The sequence below is a fragment of the Sipha flava genome, unplaced genomic scaffold, assembly GCF_003268045.1.
Source record: "Sipha flava isolate LNK unplaced genomic scaffold, YSA_version1 297_pilon_pilon, whole genome shotgun sequence".
NCBI lineage: Eukaryota > Metazoa > Arthropoda > Insecta > Hemiptera > Aphididae > Sipha > Sipha flava.
In genome coordinates this window covers 78204-100670 of record NW_020272969.1, presented here as the reverse complement: position 1 = coordinate 100670, position 22467 = coordinate 78204, and the positions used below count along the sequence as shown (strand labels likewise).

General features: G+C 24.8%; 1 protein-coding gene across 5 annotated transcripts in view; it reads left to right on the top strand.

Moving 5' to 3' along the window:
- Positions 1-306: 306 nt before the first annotated feature.
- The window catches only part of LOC112685893 (protein sprint), an 82736-nt gene continuing 60575 nt past the window's right edge, over positions 307-22467 (top strand). Inside the window, exons 1-3 of one of the 5 annotated variants that reach the window (XM_025557928.1) lie at positions 307-575; positions 719-802; positions 14271-14347. In XM_025557928.1, the coding sequence (XP_025413713.1) occupies positions 734-802; positions 14271-14347 (146 nt within the window). In that variant the 5' untranslated portion in view covers positions 307-575; positions 719-733. Of the gene's footprint in view, positions 629-718; positions 803-14270; positions 14348-22467 lie in introns of all 5 variants that reach the window. The other 4 variants (XM_025557927.1, XM_025557926.1, XM_025557924.1 and 1 more) reach the window with 4 other exon arrangements.

Below are 22467 nucleotides of genomic sequence, written 5' to 3'. Positions count from 1 at the left end.
AAAATGAGACAAAGAGAAAAAAAAATAGGAATCAAATCGTATAATTGTACCCATGTTAGTTATATGCGTGCTTGGAGAGTGCAGACGGTCCTCGGCCATGTCTGGATCTTGGCCGCCGTTGCCGCTGCCGCCGCTGACGGTCGTACAAACCGGCTCGGGCGCTCGACCCACACATACGAGTTGATGCGCCCACCGGTCACACTGTAGTTCAGCTATGTTGTCGGGGAATTTTTTCACTTCACTGCAATAATATTTTACTACTTTTTTTTTTTAATTTTTTTTTTTTTTATCACCTTATCAACCTGTTGATCGGACGCGAAACTTATGTTTAATTATTGTTGTTGTTGTTGTTATTATTATTATGTTATTGTCGCGAACCGTTCGAAAACCCATTTCGACGGTTGTCGGTTAAATTTAAAAAAATTCATTTTTTTTCTCGTATCACTTAAAAAAAATTGTACCGTTCCTAAATGATAAACATAATCAAAATCTTCCGTTGAAGCCGCGCCTGTAAGAATAAAATACAATAGTGTGACGTGTTTGTGCTTATGTTTATGTGAAGTCCATGGTTAGCTGTGAGTTTACTACGTTTAGTGGGTACTCAGTTGTACATAATTAAGTAATTTTTGTTAGTTATTTTACGATTTGTTCGAAAAAAACACTTTCAATGTTTGTAGTTTGTTTTTATACCTGACCGTTTGTCTTGGTTTTATTTTAGCTTATTAATGGTAATATGGCAGACGACTGTGCAGAAAACGAAGAACAAAGACCAGTTGCTGCTGCTGGATCTTCCTACATGTTGGTTAGTATTATTTTCAATTATTTAATTGAAGGAAAAATAAAATATTATATTTGATTAACTAAAAATATAATACAATGTATTTTATGTGTAATAATTGTTTCTATATTTATATTATTATCATGGTGTAGTAAACATTTTTATTTTGTCTTTATATTATCAAATTTAAAAACTATTTATTCATTCTAACAGAATATTTTAAGAAAGTAGTTATGTTGTAAAAATGCCGATTATAACAATCAGCAGTATTTAAAGAAAATAATTTATAGTACCTATTAGAGATTTTTTGTTTAATGAAAAGCATTTTTCAAAGTTTGATTTTCACTATTGCTATATATATTATTATTATTTATACTATTGCTTACTACTTATTTATGTAGGTTTCATTATTTATTAAAATTATTATTATAATTTTTCTATTATTAAATTTAATTAAACTTTTTTATGAATTAAATTAAGGATTATTTATACTTACCATGATATATTTGCTATTTAATAAAAATCATAAAATAATTTAAAATAAGTAATTTTAATTTATATTGTGATTATATAGTAATAATTGAATACAATAAACTTTACATTTTTTATGTTCTAAAATTTCAATTTTATTTTACAAATTATAATAATACATTTTTATTCTTTCTTTATTTTAAGGCTAGGAAATTTATTTATTTTATGAATTTTTCTCAAATTAATTTTGAATGTTGAATTATTATCAATTTTGCATTTTGTAATAAATATTACACTTGAAATATTTGTTACCTATAACTTATTATATTTTGTATTACTAATAATAATAGTATTTTTAATTATATAATCATTTCATGATAATGATGTATAATTAATTTAATAAGTATTAGAACCTATAATTCTATATTTATATAATGTTTTGTGCTTATATAGAACAATGAAATATAAAAATGAATTATTGAAAATTTAAGTTTACTACATTCTATTTTCTAATTTTATTCTTGACTATTATACTTGTTGAACTTATCTTTATTCAAAATTATAATTTAAATGCAATATTTTTTCATTATTTTCAAATTTAACTAGTTTAATACCTATTAAACAGTCTGTTGTTAAAACAAAACTAAAACCTATGGACTGTGTTATCCTTTTTTGAAGTTTCTTAAATTATAAGTAATTTTACTGTTCATAAGTCCTTAAATTCTATATATTATTTTATATTAAATTTAATGTATAATTTCTTTGTTATATTTGAGCCTTTAAGTGTTTATTATATTATTATGAATAAAAACAACATTAATAAAGAGTTATTAACAGACAAAAACAATTAATAATAATTAATAACACAAAACCAAAGTTATCGAAAAGTTATTACTAAACTACATGTTAAATAATGTGCTGATATTTGGCATATTTATGTATATAAATGAGTTATTTCATGACATTTTTTTAATATGATTTTAATGTCAATAAATTAATTTTGTAGAATCATACTGAATTTTTTGGTGATTATTGATTTATATATTTAATTATTTTTATTTCAATTGATATTTTTTCAACAAGTTAGCTTACATTTAATATGGAAGTATGACATTTTACTAAATATTATTAATTAAGTTTATATGGTAAGACATTTATATATACTAATAAAATATAATTTATATATAGGTAGGTACTTAAATTAACATTTTGATCAAGTATAAAATAATTTTTTTGTATTAATCTAACTAATCATTATCAATCCAAGATTAGGTAATTAAAAAAATTGTGAGTCAATTATGTTAAAATTAAAGTGTACTCATACAAAATTACTTGTGAAACTCATGATGTTTAATTTTAAAGCTAGTAAATGTTGAAAGTTTTCCAGTATTTTTATAATTGTCTAAATCTAGTGAATCATAGTGATAAATGTTTAACATGTTATATATATGTTACTGGCAATATGGATAATCCGGTATTTTGCAAAATGCCTAGGCATTTTATGAAATGTCAAAAATCACACGGCAATATACACAATACGAACTTTGCCTGGGTATTATGTATAATGCCAATCGTGGAGTAGGCAATATGAAAAAAAACAAAATTGGACATCACCTTTTACCAACGACTTTACTTATCGTTTATCTTAAATGAGCGTTCACAATTTAACGCAATAAAGATTGATATTCTTTTATTATTATAATATTAATTGTGAGACACAATATTGAAAGTAAAAATAATTTTATTACAATATTGTTTTTTCTCTTAATTTTCGTGCCTCGTTTGGTGTTGTAACTATGCATATATAAAATCAAATTTTTTTAACAAACTACAAATTTTTTTTTAAAAATTTGGCCACTAAAACTAGTTTTTATCTGATGAACAGTATAATGAGTTGATAAAAATTCAATCCATAAGAATTGGCCAAGAATTTTTAAAATGTTTTTGTAAGTCCAAGTATCAAAATTAATAGTATATTTGCCTTAAAAATAATATTTTGTGCACTTCAAAATGTCACTTTTCTACAACATGTTATTATAAATAAATAATAATTTAAATAAAATATTTATATAAGAGTAATAGTATAATAATAGATACAAATTAAATTCTGTAGTATGAGTAATAATGTATAATAATTATAAGAATCTTAATGTAATATAACATATAATAAAATGTTTTGTACTTTTTGCATAATGTCTAAGTATTTTATAAAATACCTAGGTTATATGTAAAATAATGTTGAAAATCATATGTTTTATTTACATTGTCTAAAATGGATTAGCCATTTGCATAATGCCTAGGCATTTTGCAAAATACCTGAATTATCCATATTATCAGTAACATATTTACAGTTTAATAATGTTATTATATTTTTTTTCCTATTTTAACAATAACAATTATAAAATTGGATGAAAATCAAAAATTTATTTACATATGATATATTCTTAGTATTTATATTTTTAAATTATTTTAAGTATAAACTTTTTATGTTAAAATAAGACTACTTTCATGATATACTATCTGAATTACCTGGACTTACTTGGGAGATATTTTACGTTTTAGCTTAGAATAATTTATAATGTTAAACCTAAAAATGTATGGTTGATAAAAAGAGGACAATCGTTGTTTATGTTAGTGATAGTTATTTTTATTTATATACATTATATTAATTGATATATATATATCTTAATTAGAAGTAAACATGATAAACAAATTAAATATTTCCTTGATGGTTACCATTAATTCAAAACTTTTTTTTATATCTTATCCAAAATTATTTTGACCCATAAAAATATAATTTTTGAAAAATCACTTTATACTGCACTTATAGAGTATCCCATCCTGTCAAATTTTAAGTTCTTAAGTTTTGTTGTAGTGATCAATGACATATTTTATAAATGTTATGGTTAGTGTCTGAAGGATTTGCTAGGTAATGACATGTTTAGCTGATGCTGTTGGTTAATATCAAACTTTCGGATTTTACCCACTAGTATAAATAGATAATCTTAACAGTAGCAGATAAAATTTAAATTTTACAATCTTTTTTGGCTATTGACTAAAGAACATAAGCCAGCCATACAATTAAAATTTGTATTGATAACTTAGGAAATTAGATGGAAGTAAGTCATGCATATAAATTAATTGCAATAATATCGATTCTACATTGTACATTAAATATTGTTCCCAATTGTGTGTATTTTAATAGTATTTAAAAATTTAAATTCATTGTAATATTTATCTGCATTTGATTGTATTAAATTACATTATAAAGATAAGGACCATCTGTAATCATCTATTAGCGTGTCTAATTTAGTAATAACAGTTAAGATACCACGTTTAGTATTTAATATAAATTATCTTATTTTATTGATTTATTATTGAATGAATTTAAAACAATGATACACACATTTACAATAATTGTAATATTATACTTCAGTTTAACGTGTTGTAATGTAAAAAATAAATCTTAAGTTTAGCCATCTTTTGGACACTAGTCATGACATAGGTATATATGAATTTAAGATTTATGAAATCATTAATACATCACATTTTTTGTTTATAGTAATTAAAAATAAATAACAATTAAAAAAAAATTGTTTTTAAGTAATTTAAGAAAAAAGATTACACAACATTTTTAAAATTATATAATCTCATATTTTTTTCAACAATTGTCAAACTGTAGGTAAATATGCTATTTGTCACATTTGATTGTAAGTAATTAGATTTATATGTTAAATAAAAAATGCATAAATAAAAATTGTACCTATATATACGATGGTAAAGTTATGGATGCCTAATTTCTATTTAATTGCCTATACCTACTGTGGATATCTTATTTATTCTCTATTGTAAAAGTTATTTGGGATGGTAATTAATATTGTAAAAGGCTAATGTTTTTTTTTAATATCAAATTTTTTTATTTAGGTTGACTAGACAGCTCACGGTAATTTACGTTTAAATGTTATTTTTATGCAAATTAACATCTGTTGGTGATTTTATTTTATTTTATCCATTTACTTAGCCATTATAACTAGACATTTTTCTATCTATTTTTCAATCGAGATCTTATGCATGAAAGTAATTATATTGTCTATTATAGTTGCTTCAGATCAATTAATTTTTTATTCCGTTGGTCGTCTGTTCATTGCCAATGATTGCTTTTTTTATTCAAATTCAGATCTCCATGTTTGTAGTGTAGTTGTTGTATACGCATTAATGGTTCGAGGCGTTATTGTATATCTTCCGCTGGTAAGAAATCGTTTTAAAATATAAAATATTTGTTTAGATAATTTTTTTTAAAGTATAAAAATATTAATTTGATTTAAAAACAATAAAATAGATTCGAATTTTTCACAATGTATATTAAATTATTAGTAAGTTAAGCGATATAAGTGAATTATAAAGAACGTGAAAGGGAACATTGAACAGACGGGTATTGATTCTTTTCAAAACCGTATTCAAAGTAATATCTATTGTTTGACAAATTTCAATTAAAAAAAAGTTTATAGATTTTTATAAATTGGTGTGCAATATGTAGTTCTACACTGTCTATAAATATGTGTACCTATTGATTTTCTTTAAAAAAAAAGTAATTTCTGGGTCATTGAATACATTTGAAGGTTCTTATTTTGTATATTATATCTATAAAATATCTATTTATTTTAGAAATCTTATTATTCTTTTCAATGATTATTTTTAAATTCTATACCTTCTCTACATTCGATCCATAAAATCCATAAAATGAAAAACCAATACGTGCAAAAATATTTACATTTTTCGAAGTTATTGTAAAAAAATTTGCATAAAAAGTTTTATGGAGTTTTCCTAACATAAAATTATAAGAATTGTAAGAATTTTACTTATATTTTTATGTACAACAATTATTATAGCCTAATGGTTAGGTTAGATATATTACATTCATATAGTATATTATAAAGTCTAAATTTGTTCACAGTATAGAAATTAATTTGTGTTTGTTATTACTATTTTTATTCTTATGGTAAATGTATAACGTATTTTTTTTAAATTTTTTTGTATACTATATAACTTAAAACTATGTAATGCAACCAATACATTTAATTATTGTTATTATTATGTATTATTTTTGTATATTTTTTGATAATTTTTTGAATAAATTATTGTACCATTATACCTATTAGGTATATATATATATACAATATATTATAAGTTCATTTAACACCGTTTAATAATCATAACAAAAAATGTACCTACATAATTTAGTTAGATCGAATATGAAAAGTATTAAGTATTATCTGTATGAAATATTATCCATTTATTGTTATTTGATTCGAGACAATAAATATTTTAATTTGCTGATTTTTAAAAAGTGATATGAAACATATTCTTATTGTTATAAAATTTCATCATTGAAAATGAGTAATTAGGAGTAATTGGCAGTTGGTATCATAAAATTGGTGATGGACGAAATAAACTGCACATACTGAAATTTATGAAAATAATTATATAGTTCTTATTAAATATCATGTGTATAAGGCTCGACATTTAGGGTCATGTAATAGTGATACACGATTTTGCAAAACATGTTACAAACATTTTGCAGTATCTGAAGATAAATACATCGGTTTTTAGAATTTGATTTACCCTCTTGGGAAGACTGAATGTGTGTGAGCAATTTCGATGTGAAATATTGTTGAATTTCTTCATATAAAAAGGGAAGCGGTGTGTGAAGATAAATTGGGTTTGCCGTCGGTTCGGAAAGGAGTAATATGTTTTGTCCAGGTTTTGCGAATATTGCTTTCTTGTGAGTTTGTTCATAATATACAAAACGACTCGTGTTTGCTATTAGCGATTTATAAAGTTCCAGTTGTACGAATTTCTTTCTTTAATTCAGATGGAATCCATTTCGAGTAGCATTCCTTTGGGTCATCGGTCTTTGGCTACGTGTTTCCCTTTTTTTTTATGAAAATATGTTGTTGTCAGCGAGGCTACTTGAAAATAACGACTTTTGTGAAAGCAGGAAAAAGTATCTTATAGTGGTTTAGTCAAGATTGTTAATTAAGGAGTTATACATTTAGTTTTTCTTAATTGTCGAATAATATTAAAATTAAAAAAATAATATAAACAATTACTCAAATATAGAATTGTACATATTTAAAAATAATCATTTTATTTAGGGTTACGGGTTATAGATCAAACTTAAGTATAATATACTTTTAATAGTTTATAAACTTACTATTATGAAATATACGTTTTAATATGAGAATGATACGAGGACCGTTGATTTGTGCGTAGGGGATGTAGAAAATTGAGACGAGTGGAGGTTTAGGACAAGGGTAGTGGACCTTGAATAGTTGGGAGAAAGGCGAAGGATAAGAAGAAGAATACATCTTGATTTGAATATTTATTTCGTACGACGTTTGTTTTTGTATCATCATAAGTAACATAATTTGTAGTAGGAATATTCTTAAATTTAATATAATTATTATTATAATCTTAAATTAGTTTGATTATTGGTGTAGTATTTATTTATAAATTATTTTACTATCAATTATATTATGTAAAATGTTTAAGTTTATGTTACTATTAAAAATATATATTCAAGTTAAATATTATTCAAAGAATTTATAAACTTTTAGAAGCTTAATTATTATCATATATAAAATAAAAATAAGAATTTCAAACAACGAGGAACTTAAAAATTATTTTACTTTTATGTCTGAGCATTGTTGGTAGAATGATTATGATCAAAAATAATAAAAAACATTTACACACGACGTTGTATGTGCTTTCTTACTATTTTATCACATTTTATACAGTACTTAAAAAGCATTAACAATCACTATCAACGGCTTGATGTTTTATACTTCGAAAGGGAAATTCTATTGTAATATTTCTATAATGATGAATTTAACTTAAGAGGGAAAAAATAATCATTATTTGTATCTTATTTATTCGAAATACTTTTATAAAAATTACTTGTTTATATATTATAGTACATGGTACATAGCCGGAAGGTCTAACATTGACTCGACCCCAAAGGCATTAAAATATTTTTCTTATTATTTTCATCGAAAGTTTGATGGTATTTTTTTTATTTTCCCGTCAGTTGTAACAGTACGAAGAAAAAAGGGGGGACCTTCATTAGAATTTAATATTTATTCTTTTGTCAGATTTTCATCCGATTTAGGTCGATTTCTAATACAATTCATGTGTATAAAAATGTTTTGTTCATAGTTTTTGATAATCTCAAGTCCTCAATATCTACCGATAATTGTTATTGAAATGAAAAGACATACTTATTAGTTATTGCGCAGAATTTTTAGTTAATTAAAATAATATCACTTAATATTTATGAAAAATAAGTTACAATTTATTTTGATATTTATATTAATAAATATTTGAGACATGGCAATTTTATATGTTTTATACGTTTAATAACGTAATTTTTAGTTTCATTGGTTAGTTATAATTTAAAGGGATAGTCCAAATTATACACAGCAAACGAATATATTTCATATTATTTTTATTAAGCTTGTCGTTTTTCGACATTAGATATTTAAGAAGCATAATTATCTTTTTCTTAACATTATCTTTTCAATATATTTTACAATTTTATGTTTTTTAATCGTATTTTTAGTATTAGATTAGGAGTTTTATACATTTTTGTGCATTTGCTAATAATTGTTATATATCTGAAATATTACTCGGTCATAAACTGACATAAACATACTACTTATACTAACCATTTTATTTGAAATTTTAAGAAAATTTACTTTAAAAAAATCAGGCCCGTATTTAGGGGGGCACGGGTAGGCACATGCCCGAGGGCGTCAAGTCTCAAAGGTGGAAAAATATTTTAGCAAAATTAATTTTAAAAATGATGTACCTAATTAAAAAAAATAAAACAGTAAAAAAAAAAGAAAATAGTATGTCTTATTATGTTATAATTTGTAAATTAAAAAAAAAATGTATTTTTATTAAATTATAATTTGTTAATTTGTAAAAGTATTAAATGATTTTCATTTATAAGTTATATTTTAATTTTAAAGAATCTCGATTATGGGCGAAATAATAAGTATTATATTATTATTATTAATTTTTTTTTTTTGGGGGGGGGCTGAAATTATATGTCCAGGGGTGCCAAATTTTTAAATACGGCCCTGTAAATAATACTTTGTATATGCGTACAAAGAAAGGATTTTTCAAAAATTACTGTTTCAAGAGTCGAAACAGTTTTCTAATTAATTTTCCAAGTGAATAAATAGTCATTTTAAACACCAAATATCTTATATCTTATATCAAATATCTTTTCATTGTATACAATGTTAGGGCACTGTATTACAATGGCTGATTTATCTACTTGGACCGTAACATATATATTGTTTTAATTTTTGGTTTCCTAGGAAATATTTTATGTTGTATAATATGTTGATTTTAATAATGAATTATTTAGATATTTTTAAAGTAATGTAGAACATAATGGCGTTGGTTAGGAGGGGTCAACCCCAACATTGTCGAAATCCCAGTTAGTAAATAAATGTGTAATAATAAAAAAACATTATTACTTAAGTATATCAATCTCCTTTTTCCCTTAAATAATCTATAACTATGTCATTGGCAGTATACATAAATGAAAATAATTATCGTTAGAAATATATAACTGTTGTGCATTTTTATTGTCCTAACATTTTTTTGTTTTATATTAAAATATTTTTAAAATTACCCTAATCCGAAATAATAAAATATATTGAGATCGAGATCGGACATTAAACTAGTATAAAATATCATAAAATAATGATAAATAAAAGTTAACTTTATTCAATCTGAATTTTTTTAGTTAACATATTTGAAATTGAATAATTAAATCAGAATATTCGAAAAAAATATTAAAATGAAATTTTTTTCAAACCCTATTTTCTTGTTAAAAATATTTAGTAATTAAATATTTATAGTTTGTGAAAAATTCAAACTTGGGCGCTATAATTCCTGTTTGAAAAATTAAAATTTTGAATTCTAAAATTAGTATACTAACATTTGATTAACTCATCTAATATCTAGAAAGTTAATTTTATAAATAATATAAATTTTATTGTTAAATATTGATCTTGTGTTTTATTTATTTGTATAATATTTACATAATATATAACTACCTTTTTTCCACGTACTCGTATTTAATATAAAAAAATCAAATCTCAGTTGTGGTATGATTTATGTGCTGTGATGGTGTTGTAATGTTGTGAGTTCTGTTCAGATTTTCTGCAGGTGTAATATTACGAAGAATAAACGAAAATATTGCGTTTATTCAATTCTCTTTTGGTCCGCTTTAAGATAACTTCCGTGATCTTAGCATATTTTTCGCGTTTAACCCGAAACGAGGTATCATAACCGCCATTCTAGCTTCCCCTTCAATATTTACATATTTGCTTACCCTTTAATATTTATATATATATTTATACATAAATACATTATACACACAGCAGTTGTGGTATTTTTTATGATTTCGCTCACACTAATACAAATCTTCTGCATACCCAAAGTTGTAGTAATATTCCATCAGAAATAACGGTATAGCCAGGAGGAATCTCGTTGATTTTGTTTTAAATTTACATAAACGACTTTCCAGCTCATAGCACTTATACTAAAACAAAAACACCGAAAATAATATTTTCAAACCAGCTTTATTCACTAAAATTAATTTATCATTTAAATTGAAATGATGAATTTTATAATTCATACATTATACTTATTTATGATTGATATTTTATTTTACTATTTATTTATAGAGTTAATAAAATAATAATTTTACTTATATTTACATTTTTAATACTTTTTGATAACAGTTCAATTTCATATTATGAAATTTTATATTAAATTTATAAAACATTTTATTTAACTTAAATAAATTTATCAAAATTAATAATTTTTGAGAGGAAAATATTAAAGAGAATATTAAGGAGAATCTTCAGTTAAAAAAAAAAAAAAACTAAAAATTCTAAATATGAATGATGAACAAACGGAGAACTAAAATAATTGTTTGATGTAACCGATATAGTAAGTGTTTTAAAAAGCTAAAAACATGTAAAGGACATATATGAAAAGCGAATGATAGAATATTAAACAAGGTCATAATGTGGATACCAAATCATATATATATATAAGACTAAAAGGATGACCCGTATCTGCAGACAGTAGTGGAGGAGTGACCGTATCAAAGAAGATCCGGTTTTTAGGAATTAGGGATATAGGGCTGAAAACTAAGCATTGGGTAGAAAGGCATAACGAGGCATAGTGGTAGCGAGCGTCGAAATGGTCCAGAATAAGCCAATAATATTAATATTAAATGAATGTAACATTAGCAATCTAATATTTATAATTATGAAACTAATTTATTTTTAAGTAAAAGATTTTTGCATGTTTACAGATAATATTTTAAACTATTCAAGTTACTTTGTGTTCATTTTTATAAGAATAACACGAATAAATATTATAATTTCTCAGTTTTTGTTAAATCAACATTTTTTTTTATAAATTTTGGGTATAAAAAAGCTTATTAATTAATTTTTTAAATATTTTTAATTATTTTTTAACCATATAACATTAAAAAAGATTAAAAATAACGAGAAATATATAAAGATAAAATTGGTTTAGTATTTGAATTTGAAAAAGTTTAAGGTCGAGTGAATATCTCATTAAGCTGAATCCTGATATTATGGGGAAAATTGTTGTTGGGATAGACTGTTTACAATGTCCTCAATTAAACCTTCTTATTCATTTCAAAATTGTACTCGAGTACTATTGACGTTGATGAAAACTGCAATCTTGACAATAAACATCGAGCGTAATTGAATCGTATGTGTATTCCTCTCTGTTCCAGTTATTTTTTGCACATTACACGAAATACGTATTTGTAACGAACTGTAGCAAATGCTTTTTTTTTCTCTGTCACTCCTAAAAGTCGGCCATGTGTATCTTTCACATTCCGTTTTATAATTTTATATTCAAGACTCGTGTAAAGTTACACTAGGGGTTTGGAATTCGAATGACACACTATCCGGTTTAAACATTTATTTATTTTTTCTGAGACAAGCAGCTTAAACCGTCGGTGACAATTTCTTTTTGCGTAACACACACTTTTTTTTTACGCGAAAAAGAACAGAAAAATCGATAAGTTTTATCTACCTCGTATTAAACCATACTTTATTAATTGGATTATTTTAAATTTGTTCTGTCATTTATAACATCTGCTATCCTGAAATATAAAATTAATGTATTTTGAAACATAATTAATAGTTTAATTTATACATATTTAATAATGGTTTAGTGAACATAATTCGTGGTATATAAATATTTGAAACTCAAAAATGCATTAAAAATCTTAAAATAATTAATGATTGTAGGATTAAATTTCATATGTATTATTGTCAATTTTTTTAAAAAAAAAACACGATACTGTTTTAATTTTTAATTAAAAAATTATATTATTTTAAGTAATTTGTTTAACATCAAATTAATATTTGAAATTACATTTTTCTAAGGGTTAACTTATTGGTTCATGCCATAGCTATAATAATGAAAAATACTTTTGCTATTACAGTCTACAAAGTTTTCTTGTTGGTTTTGGTTAAAATCATATCGCTGTTTAAATTATATTAAAACTTTAATTTACTTGGTTCTTATTTTGCACTTATATCAGTAATATCATTAATTCATTGGATAATTGTATTTTCCTATTAGACGAAGTTGTAAAAAGATAAAATCGTTAGAAAATGTTTTATATCTTTAACAATAAGTAGTATCCCTGTATAAATAACTTATCCAATTTTAAAAAGTTTCTCTACTAAAATTTTTTGTAATGAATATTATCATTGATAATAGTGTCTATTATTTTATTTTATATACGATTTAGTCTTATTATATAGATATAAATAAATTCAGCTAACAACACGATTATTAATTCATGTCTATGTATATTATAATTATAATTATTATTAGTAATTAATACAAATAATACGAGGCAATATTGAAAATATATTAATTAGTAAAATGAATATTATTAAATATTTTATTTATTTTTATAATCATCCATGATTATTATATAAATATATGATTGATAGTATTTATAAGAAATTTAAAAATTACAAATAATACACTTATATTATATGTAAGTATATATGAATTTTAAACAATATTAAGTTATATAGGTAAATTTATATTTTATCTAATATTGGTTATGTGATAAAATTAAATGAAGACTATATTTTTTATTGACATAATTGCATTTAAAGTTTATTTTTCTATAGTTATCATTCCTTAGTTTTTAAGACCTTTGTTTGGCTTTAAATTAAATTATTTTAATAACAGAAAAGAAAAAAAAACCATATCCTGATTTCAATTAAAATCTTAAAAAATATTAGTAGAACGAATGATAAGTATACCTACAACTTTTTATTTTTTATTGTTTAAAATTTCTGTTATAAATGTTGAATTATAATATTTATTGCTTATGATTGAAATCTAGAGTTGTATTTAATATTTTTGTATATTTTATGAGTTTATTTTTTCTAAAATCGATAAAATAATGATTATTTTGTTATGATTAATTCTTATAGAAACCGTTATTTAGACTGCTTTTATAATAAATTTTTATGGTAGAACAGATAATAATAATTTAATATTATTAATAAAGCTTTCAATACTAAGAATTTTTAGTTTGTATGATTATTACATGAATTTTATCAACTTTTAAAGTATGAATTAAAATCATAATATTTTCATTTTTATTAAATAAAATTTGTAATGATTTTTTATTTTATTTCAATATGGTGTGGTTGTTTGTAAAAGTTTTTAGGTTTTAGTAGTACGAAAAAACCAAAGGGTATCTATGCGTAGAAACTCTAAACAAATTATACACAACACTAATACTATACCGTGCTATATGCGGTATATTTCTTGTAACCATGACTACTTTTTACTGTAAACATTAAGAAATATAATTTTTTTTTGTTCGTCTATCACTTCACGGCTTATACTTTTGTTTCAGTTGTTGAGTGCAGTTGCTAATGATCTGGACTACATGCTTACAGACCTGTACGATTCGCCGCCTACCACGTTAAACAGGTAATGACAATAAATAATAATATATGGTAATGACAATAAATCACATTGCAAATATGAAAATAAAGTATGGTAACAATAATCCAAGTACACTTTTAGCGTTTGCTCACTAAAAAATCAAATATAACAAACTGCTTACGATTTAATTTGTGTTATTGATGTAATATGTGTATATATAGCTATTTAAATTGAGTTTGACGGATATCAGATATTTTTTGTCGTCGTCGATGTCGCAGATGAAACATATACTTATATGCTGCTAAAGGTTGCTTTTTTGTTTTTTTGTGCATGTACTTTTCTGCCATTCGGTATACTTACCGAAATAATAATAACTTATTGATGGATATATGTCTTGACAGCCATCAGTGGCGGACGCAGGAAAACATTTCGAGGGAGGGGGATTTTCAAAAAATTAGAATAATTACCGTCAAGCTCGTATTTAAGAATTTTGCGCCCCCGGGCATATTATTTTATTACCCCCCCCCCCCCCCCCAAAAAAAAAAAAATAATAATAATATAATAATATGACACATATTATTTCGTCTATGATCGAGATTCTTTAATATTAAAATATAACTTATAAATGAAAATCGTTTAATACTTTATTTGATTAACAAATTAAACAAATTATAACATAATAAAATATACTATTTTCTTTTTTTTTCATTAAGTACATCATTATTAAAATTAATTTTGCTAAAATATTTTACTGCCCCTGAGACTTGACGCCCCCGGACATGACCCGTGACCCCTCTAAATACGGGCCTCATTTCCGTTATTTTGAAATAGTTGACTATTGACTAATGTCGATCGTTATCATATGACCATACAACTCAAAATTTAGGGAAACCCATCAATCATAATGTATCATTGTAAATAATATTATATCGATTACGTATATTTACTTATTTTTACTTACTGATAATAAGCGACTTACAAACACGCATTATTTTTACGAAGTATCGCCATCATGGAATTTCAAAAATTTGAGTTCCAATACCTCTTAGAACATTTGGAAAATTACAAATTATTACAAATTCACTTTTCTTAACAAAACATTTTTTTTCTAGCATATTTTAATCGTATTTTGAACAATTCATTTTTTTGAAGATACATAAAGTAGGATAACTACGTTTGAAATTAATCATCCATTCATTTCGGGGGTAGGGGGGGGTTAACCCCCAAAATCCTTTCCTGTATCCAACACTGACAGCCATAATTGCTATGGCTATATGACGTTTGACGCGTGTAAATAAATGTTGCCGTCCATTAAATCTATGCACGTTTATATAAATCTAAAAGTGATCTAAATTATTAAAGATTACCGTGGATCACTAAGTTATCGCGGTATACTCGACTGATTTTTTTTGTGTACCGTTAAAAATCAAAATATGTCCGTGTGATATATTTTTAATTTAAGAAATAAATCCTTAAGCGTGTACTTATTATTTGCAAGTTTACATCGCATTTATAAAATAAATATGTATTAATGCAATTATTATTATAATATTTATTTAGTTATCACCAAGAGTATAGCTACACTATTATTCTAATTATTATCGAAGTTCAAACACTAACATTTGACTAACTTTTCTTCTTTCAGTTAATTATTTTTGTTTCTTTTATCTTTCAAAAGAAACTTACTTAAAGATTATTAATTTATAGTAAAGAGTATAAGAATATTACTGTTACCTTTACAGTATCTTAATGTCATATTAAATAGCTGATTATTTAGTACTTATTTGTTTTTTATTCTTTTGCTAAAATAAATAAATAAATTCAACTTTTGATTTTAAGTGTATTAAATAGTAGGTACTTGTTTACGGGCCCTACTTCATTCTTTGTCCAGGTTAAACATTATTTTTAACGATTTGAAAAAAGGGACATTCCAATCGCTTTCTTATTCAGACTCATTTATACAGTTCGTTCCAGGAAATGGATTTATCGTTTTATTCTAATTCAAATGTATCTCTCTTATATCTAACGCCTTAGTACCAAAACGAATTATTCTTAGCACACGATATAACGTGTCCGTCCGGTTTGAACGATGTTATTTAGGGCGTATAAGATCTATATTTCTCGGACCCTCTATAAATATTGTCGGGCTTTCAACAAAAGCTTTTTTTTCGTTTTGCTTTTCGATGTAGATTTATATAATAAATGAAAAAACACATTTACATTTAGATCACAGTATTTGTATTATTTTTCTAAAAGGTTTTTTTTTCATATAAAAATGTATCTAATATAATATTATACTAATGTATAAACTGATTAAAAACTAAAAGTGATCTATACTGAAAAATTAATAGTTTTATTTTCAAAATCTATTAATAATATATGATATTCTTCCATTTTGTATCCATACGATTTTAATGCCTTATACGTTTAATGAAATTTAATTGAGTTGACAAAATTATATTCTTTGATCGTATACTGTATACGAAAACTTTTAATTCGCTCTAAATTATACTATCTACTTCGTTTATTCAAAACATTTTATTTTGTAATTTATAGTTAAATTCTGTAGGATCAGTGACGTATAGTTTATTATTAGAAGTTTTGGTTTTATTCGTTTAATAGTAGAGGATCATTCATTTTTTATGTATTTCACTCGAATAAGATCATATATATTTAATTCTCAATAGGAACACTAAAAACTGTGTAAATAGTAATACATTTGTATAAGGAAACTATAGAGGGAGGAGTAGTGTACTTGTTAGGCCATTTGTATTCAGAGAATACCACCCGGCAGATGGTGCTTGACCCATGCCCGGAAATATTATTATTTTGATCATGTAAACATTTTATCGCTTACATTTTTCTTTGAAAAAGAGATTTTTTGGAAATTCGCTATGTTACTACTTAATATTAGACAGGTATTAAAAATATATTAAGCTTTACAGTTAAAGTTGAATTATTATTATTAATTTATTTCCGTATATTTTACGTAATAAGTATTATATATATATATATATGCAGATTCTAGTTATATTGTGCTAAAGACAAATAAGATTAATATTTGATAAAGTTTTTAGTAATACACGATCTGTTTTTAACTTTACTATTATAATTAAAATTGTAATAAATTAAAATTATTTTGAAATTTTTATTGTTACATACATAATTGAAATAATTAATTTTCAAGTACAAGTATTTTTGCCTTACATTTTTAGGGGGAGTTTTTAATTTTAAATACCATTTAGAACCTAAAATGTTAACACACAACTAATGCGAAGGTACTACAGTTTTACTAAAGCAGTGTTATTTAACGCATATTAAAAAATAAAAATAAATTGAATTAAATTATTTTTTCCATATGCACGTTAACCTTCCATATTTTTGGAAATTCAACCCCCTTCTACTTAAACCCTATACCCTTGTTTTATGTAGCGTAAGAGATAAGCATTCCGTTAGTGTATGTCCTCAGTGATTTATGCTGTTGAAATAATTGTTGTTTTTGGTTATGATTCTGCCGCGGTCTACATTCCTGGATCACATTCCTGAAGCATCCCTTTTGTTAATCCGAAACTAATAACGACAACGGCCAGCCGAGGGTGGTTACAGTTAAAGCTTTTACGTTGGCCGCAATAGTATCATTGAGAAATGAAAAAGGGAGAGACATTATACGGGATTTTTCCCTTTTTCAGTGTTAAAAGGATGAAAAAAATATTTCTTGGATTTTCTCAAATATTTGAAAGGTAATACACTCTTGTAAGTCGCAAATTCATGTTACACTTCGTTTTATGATACACGTATTATGAGATACTATAATGATCCTTTTTGCAATTGGACTGTTGTTTCTTTAGTTTACCAATTTGCTGTTAAACAATGTTACATTTTGCGAAAATTGCCTGGTACAAAACTGTACTAAGTCTTATGAATAGCATGGTCACTTTCTAAAGTATAGTGTTAGTTCGTGTTTATCATACTAAAATAAAGTGTTTTTAAAACCTAAATATAACAAAGGGTAAAACAGTTTATATTGGATTTTTATTTTATTATTTAAAAGATAGTTAAATTGATTGTGTTAAATTATTTAGCGTTTACTTATATATATTTATATTTATCAAGTTACAATTTTTATCTAAGAAATTAAATTATATAATTAATATTAAGACATTAATTTGTGGTATTTTATGATGACGTCGATTGTTTATAAACTGATGTGTAAATTGCCTATATATAACGCCGTCATATACATTGTATCAAACTATACACATTCGATTTTTATTATGTGTATAATAGTATCATGATTTTCCTTAAAAACTTAAATTCTTAGCTATTTTGTGAGTTAAAAAATAAATTACTGAACATAAAATTTTAACATCTTTTGCAATCAAGTAGAATTTCACATTTCATAAAAGTCGATCTGTCCAATAACTCTGACAACTTTATATTTTATTACGTCTGTTCAGGTCATTTATCACTTCTTAGAATGTACAAAGTATTCCATCACAAGTGACATATTACCCGAGGCCATTAGTTAGTATTAATTTTGATTTCACGTCACTACGCTGAAAAGTTAGGGTATTTGGAAAAATATATACTCAAAAACAGATCAATGTAAGAGAGAAATAGTATTTCAGTTATTTTTAAGATTTTGAAATGAAGAGTTTTTATTTTTTAAGTTAAAGAGGGTTGTTTCTCGGAGATTTCCATCGAGAAGCACAGCTGTCACATTCCCATATTAACGTTTCATCTGTTTGCCTGAAGCATCTGAAATCAAAAGGCGGAAACGGAAGTAAATAGAAACAGGAAATACCAAGAAGTAGTCGCTTTGCATACTCTTTAGATATTCATTTTTTTTTGTATGTGTATAATGTAAACCAACTATATTTTAGTAAATTGCTGTAAGGTACATCGATAATTTTCTTACAAAAATAAAATATGACGACTAGGTGTAATTTCTTTCGAAGTAAAACGTAGCTCAACAAACATTATTGTATATAACTATAATATAAAGGGTATTAATTTTACTTATGAACAATTATTGAACATTTTAATACTTCTTGTAAGTATTAAAACCTAGACAAAAAACAATGTTGCATCGATTTTTATTATTTTGGTATACAAAGTGATTTTGTTTAATATAATTTAATATTTTATGAAATTGAACAAAAAAGTAGGTAAATTATTTATAAATCAAAAATAGTTTTTGAATTGCTACTGACGTTTAAAATTTCATATCAAATAATAAAAATACCATTTAAATTGTCAGAAAGATCTTTTACATAGCTAACAATAAATGTGCTCTTTTCTTCACCTTATTACACAGAGAACCCGTTGCAGTTTTTTTTTTTTGTTAGAACGATTTATGATCTTGAGTTCTTTCGTAAATTTTTGTTCAGGCCCTAGACCTTTCCAGCTCCCTAAGGACAGGGTTAGTTCCGTGTAAATAACAGCCTTGATGGTCATTCTTATTTGTTTCTATTACGGGACTTAAACGCGTCTACGACATTTTTGCGGCCACAATAAAGCGCATACCGGACTTGATCATAAATCGCTTTTATGGGAATTCCCTTGTGAGTTTACTGGGGAGAAGACCTATAAACTTTTTCACTATTTGAGACACCAGAAAACTGAAAAGTTGAACTACTTTTATTGAAATAGTATACATTTTAATTTAAGAAAAACGTATGAAGGGTTCCATGGAAAAACAATAAAAGTTATAAAAATAAAAAAATTTGATAATTACGAGTTATAATCACTACATTACTATATATATATAATTACTCGTATATCATCTTGTCATTTGTTTTAAAAGCTAAATTATATTTTTTTGAATTATTTTATACTTTATTTTTTAGTTTTTCGAGTTCTGAAACTTTAAAACTGCAATAATAAACAATTTAGGAATATTGAATATTATCGTTTTTCCGAATAACTATTCATAAATTAGCAATTTAAGGAATACAGGTTGTTATAATTAAAGTTACTTTTATTATGAATTATATTTTAATTGGACAGTTGGATGAGTATTCTTAGTCACAATTTTGTATATTTAAATTAGTTTATTTGAATTAATTGAAAATTATGTGAATAAAATAATTGAATTTCCAAGCATTTGGGTAGGTTTTTACCCTATAACCTCTTAATTAAATTAATATAAGGTTTGAAATCATGAAATTCTGATGTATTAAACATTTTTTTTTTTTTTTAAGGAAAATGTTATTAATTTAATGCACTTACAATTAAACTATATTACTACTATTACTACGAAATGTAGGAATTATGTATTATAATAAAATATTGTTTGTTGTGTTAAACTTTATGCCATAATATTATTTTGGAAACTATAAGATTTATTTAAAAAAAATCATATTGATATTCCTACGAATATATATTTTAGCTTAAACATATTTTTTTATGTTAGTAATGCTGTCATAATTTTATAGCTCAAAAATTTTCAATATATTGTCAACTATTATATTTATGTTTTATATAATTTTAGTTTTAATAATGCATTTTTATTAACTCTACTATTTGTGTTTGACTATTCTCTAAATAATTCTATGAATCGAAATTTTGTTTTGAAAATGTTCGTAGTTAATATGGTCGATATTTTTAATTTGTATGGGTATTGATTCTACGATTTGAAATTACAATTCTTGATAAATTATTTGTAAAAAATTAACATTATTTCAAACCTAATCATACTTTATTGGGTATAAGCATCTTTATTTTTGAGATTGTACATTTTCTGGATACATATATATGCAGTAAATTATTGATTTTCTATCATTCATTTATGTCGATTTTGATATTTAATTATAAATTCAAAAGCTCAAAGTTGTTTATAAATATATTAAATATTATACTATACTTTTTGGGGTAATGTTTTATGTATAAAATTATTTGAGTTGTCCGATGTATTTTATGTTTTGGTCCAGTTGCAACTGACATGTTCTCCAAGTCTTTATCGTGACGCGTGCAAACAATAATGAATTGTTATTATAATTGTGGTTTATGCTCTATACCTATAGAGTGTAGTTGTGAGGGTAGTGGTGGAGCCCCTGTCATCAAGATGTTAATTTATAGCTTTATTATGGCCATTCTGTGCCCTCTCCTCTTGTGTATACGATAAATTTTACAATGTATGTAATATAACATTTTTGAACCATAATCCGACAGACTAGTATGAGGTGGCATTGGCGGAAGTGGAGCGGTGCCCATTATATTTCATCCGAATATTGAGGGGACCTACAAAATATCGATGGGATTATTGCCTTAGTATGTTGTTTTAACGGTCGCGCAGTTGGATAATAAAACCGTGCCTGTGGACGATTAGCCACCACGGCAACCCCGATTATGAACGGTCATTTCGCATAAATCTACTTATAATTATTGTAGGTTCTATGGTTATTTTACTTGACCCCACGTGCTTATAAAAGGTCCAACACTGATGGGCCGTGTGTCTAAACTTGTAATTAGCTAATTACATCCGTTTAATAGATTTTGGTAAACGATGTCAAAGCTCATAAAACAAACACCATGCTGTGGGAATTCTGCTAAGTCTTCTATAGATTCATTGTATTTTTATTCCTTTAATTTTAATTTTAATAATTAAATGGGCGAAACGAATGCTATTTATACTTACGTATAATTTTCTTCCCAAGACTAATGATTTTGAGTTAAAAATGAATGTTTTTAAACTATATATAAATGCTGTTAATATTTATTAGTTTTATTAGCATATTGTGTATAAACAAAACAGTATGTAAGTAATCTTGTTATTTTTATTTATTAAACTACGTATTTTATTTGATAACGATTTGATTGAATAATATGTTTTGGTGCTATATTGGGTTGATTTTATTGACATTGATATGTTTTATCGCTGGGGGCCTTTCCTAAAATATTGTCTAAAATATTACGCAAGATGTGTCACACTTGGTCGTCGTTGTCAACCAAATCGTTGTTAGGGAAACGGTTCATCTTACTCGTTTGTGCTATATTAAGCATTGGTCAAATATAATAAATTAATAAAAAATAATGATAAAATATATTTATTTATGTATTATTCTATGTTTAAAGGACCTTCAAGATCTATCACTAAATTTTTCTATTCTTCTCTATCACATCCCACATACTCATTATTTGAATAACAGTATTGGACCTTTGAC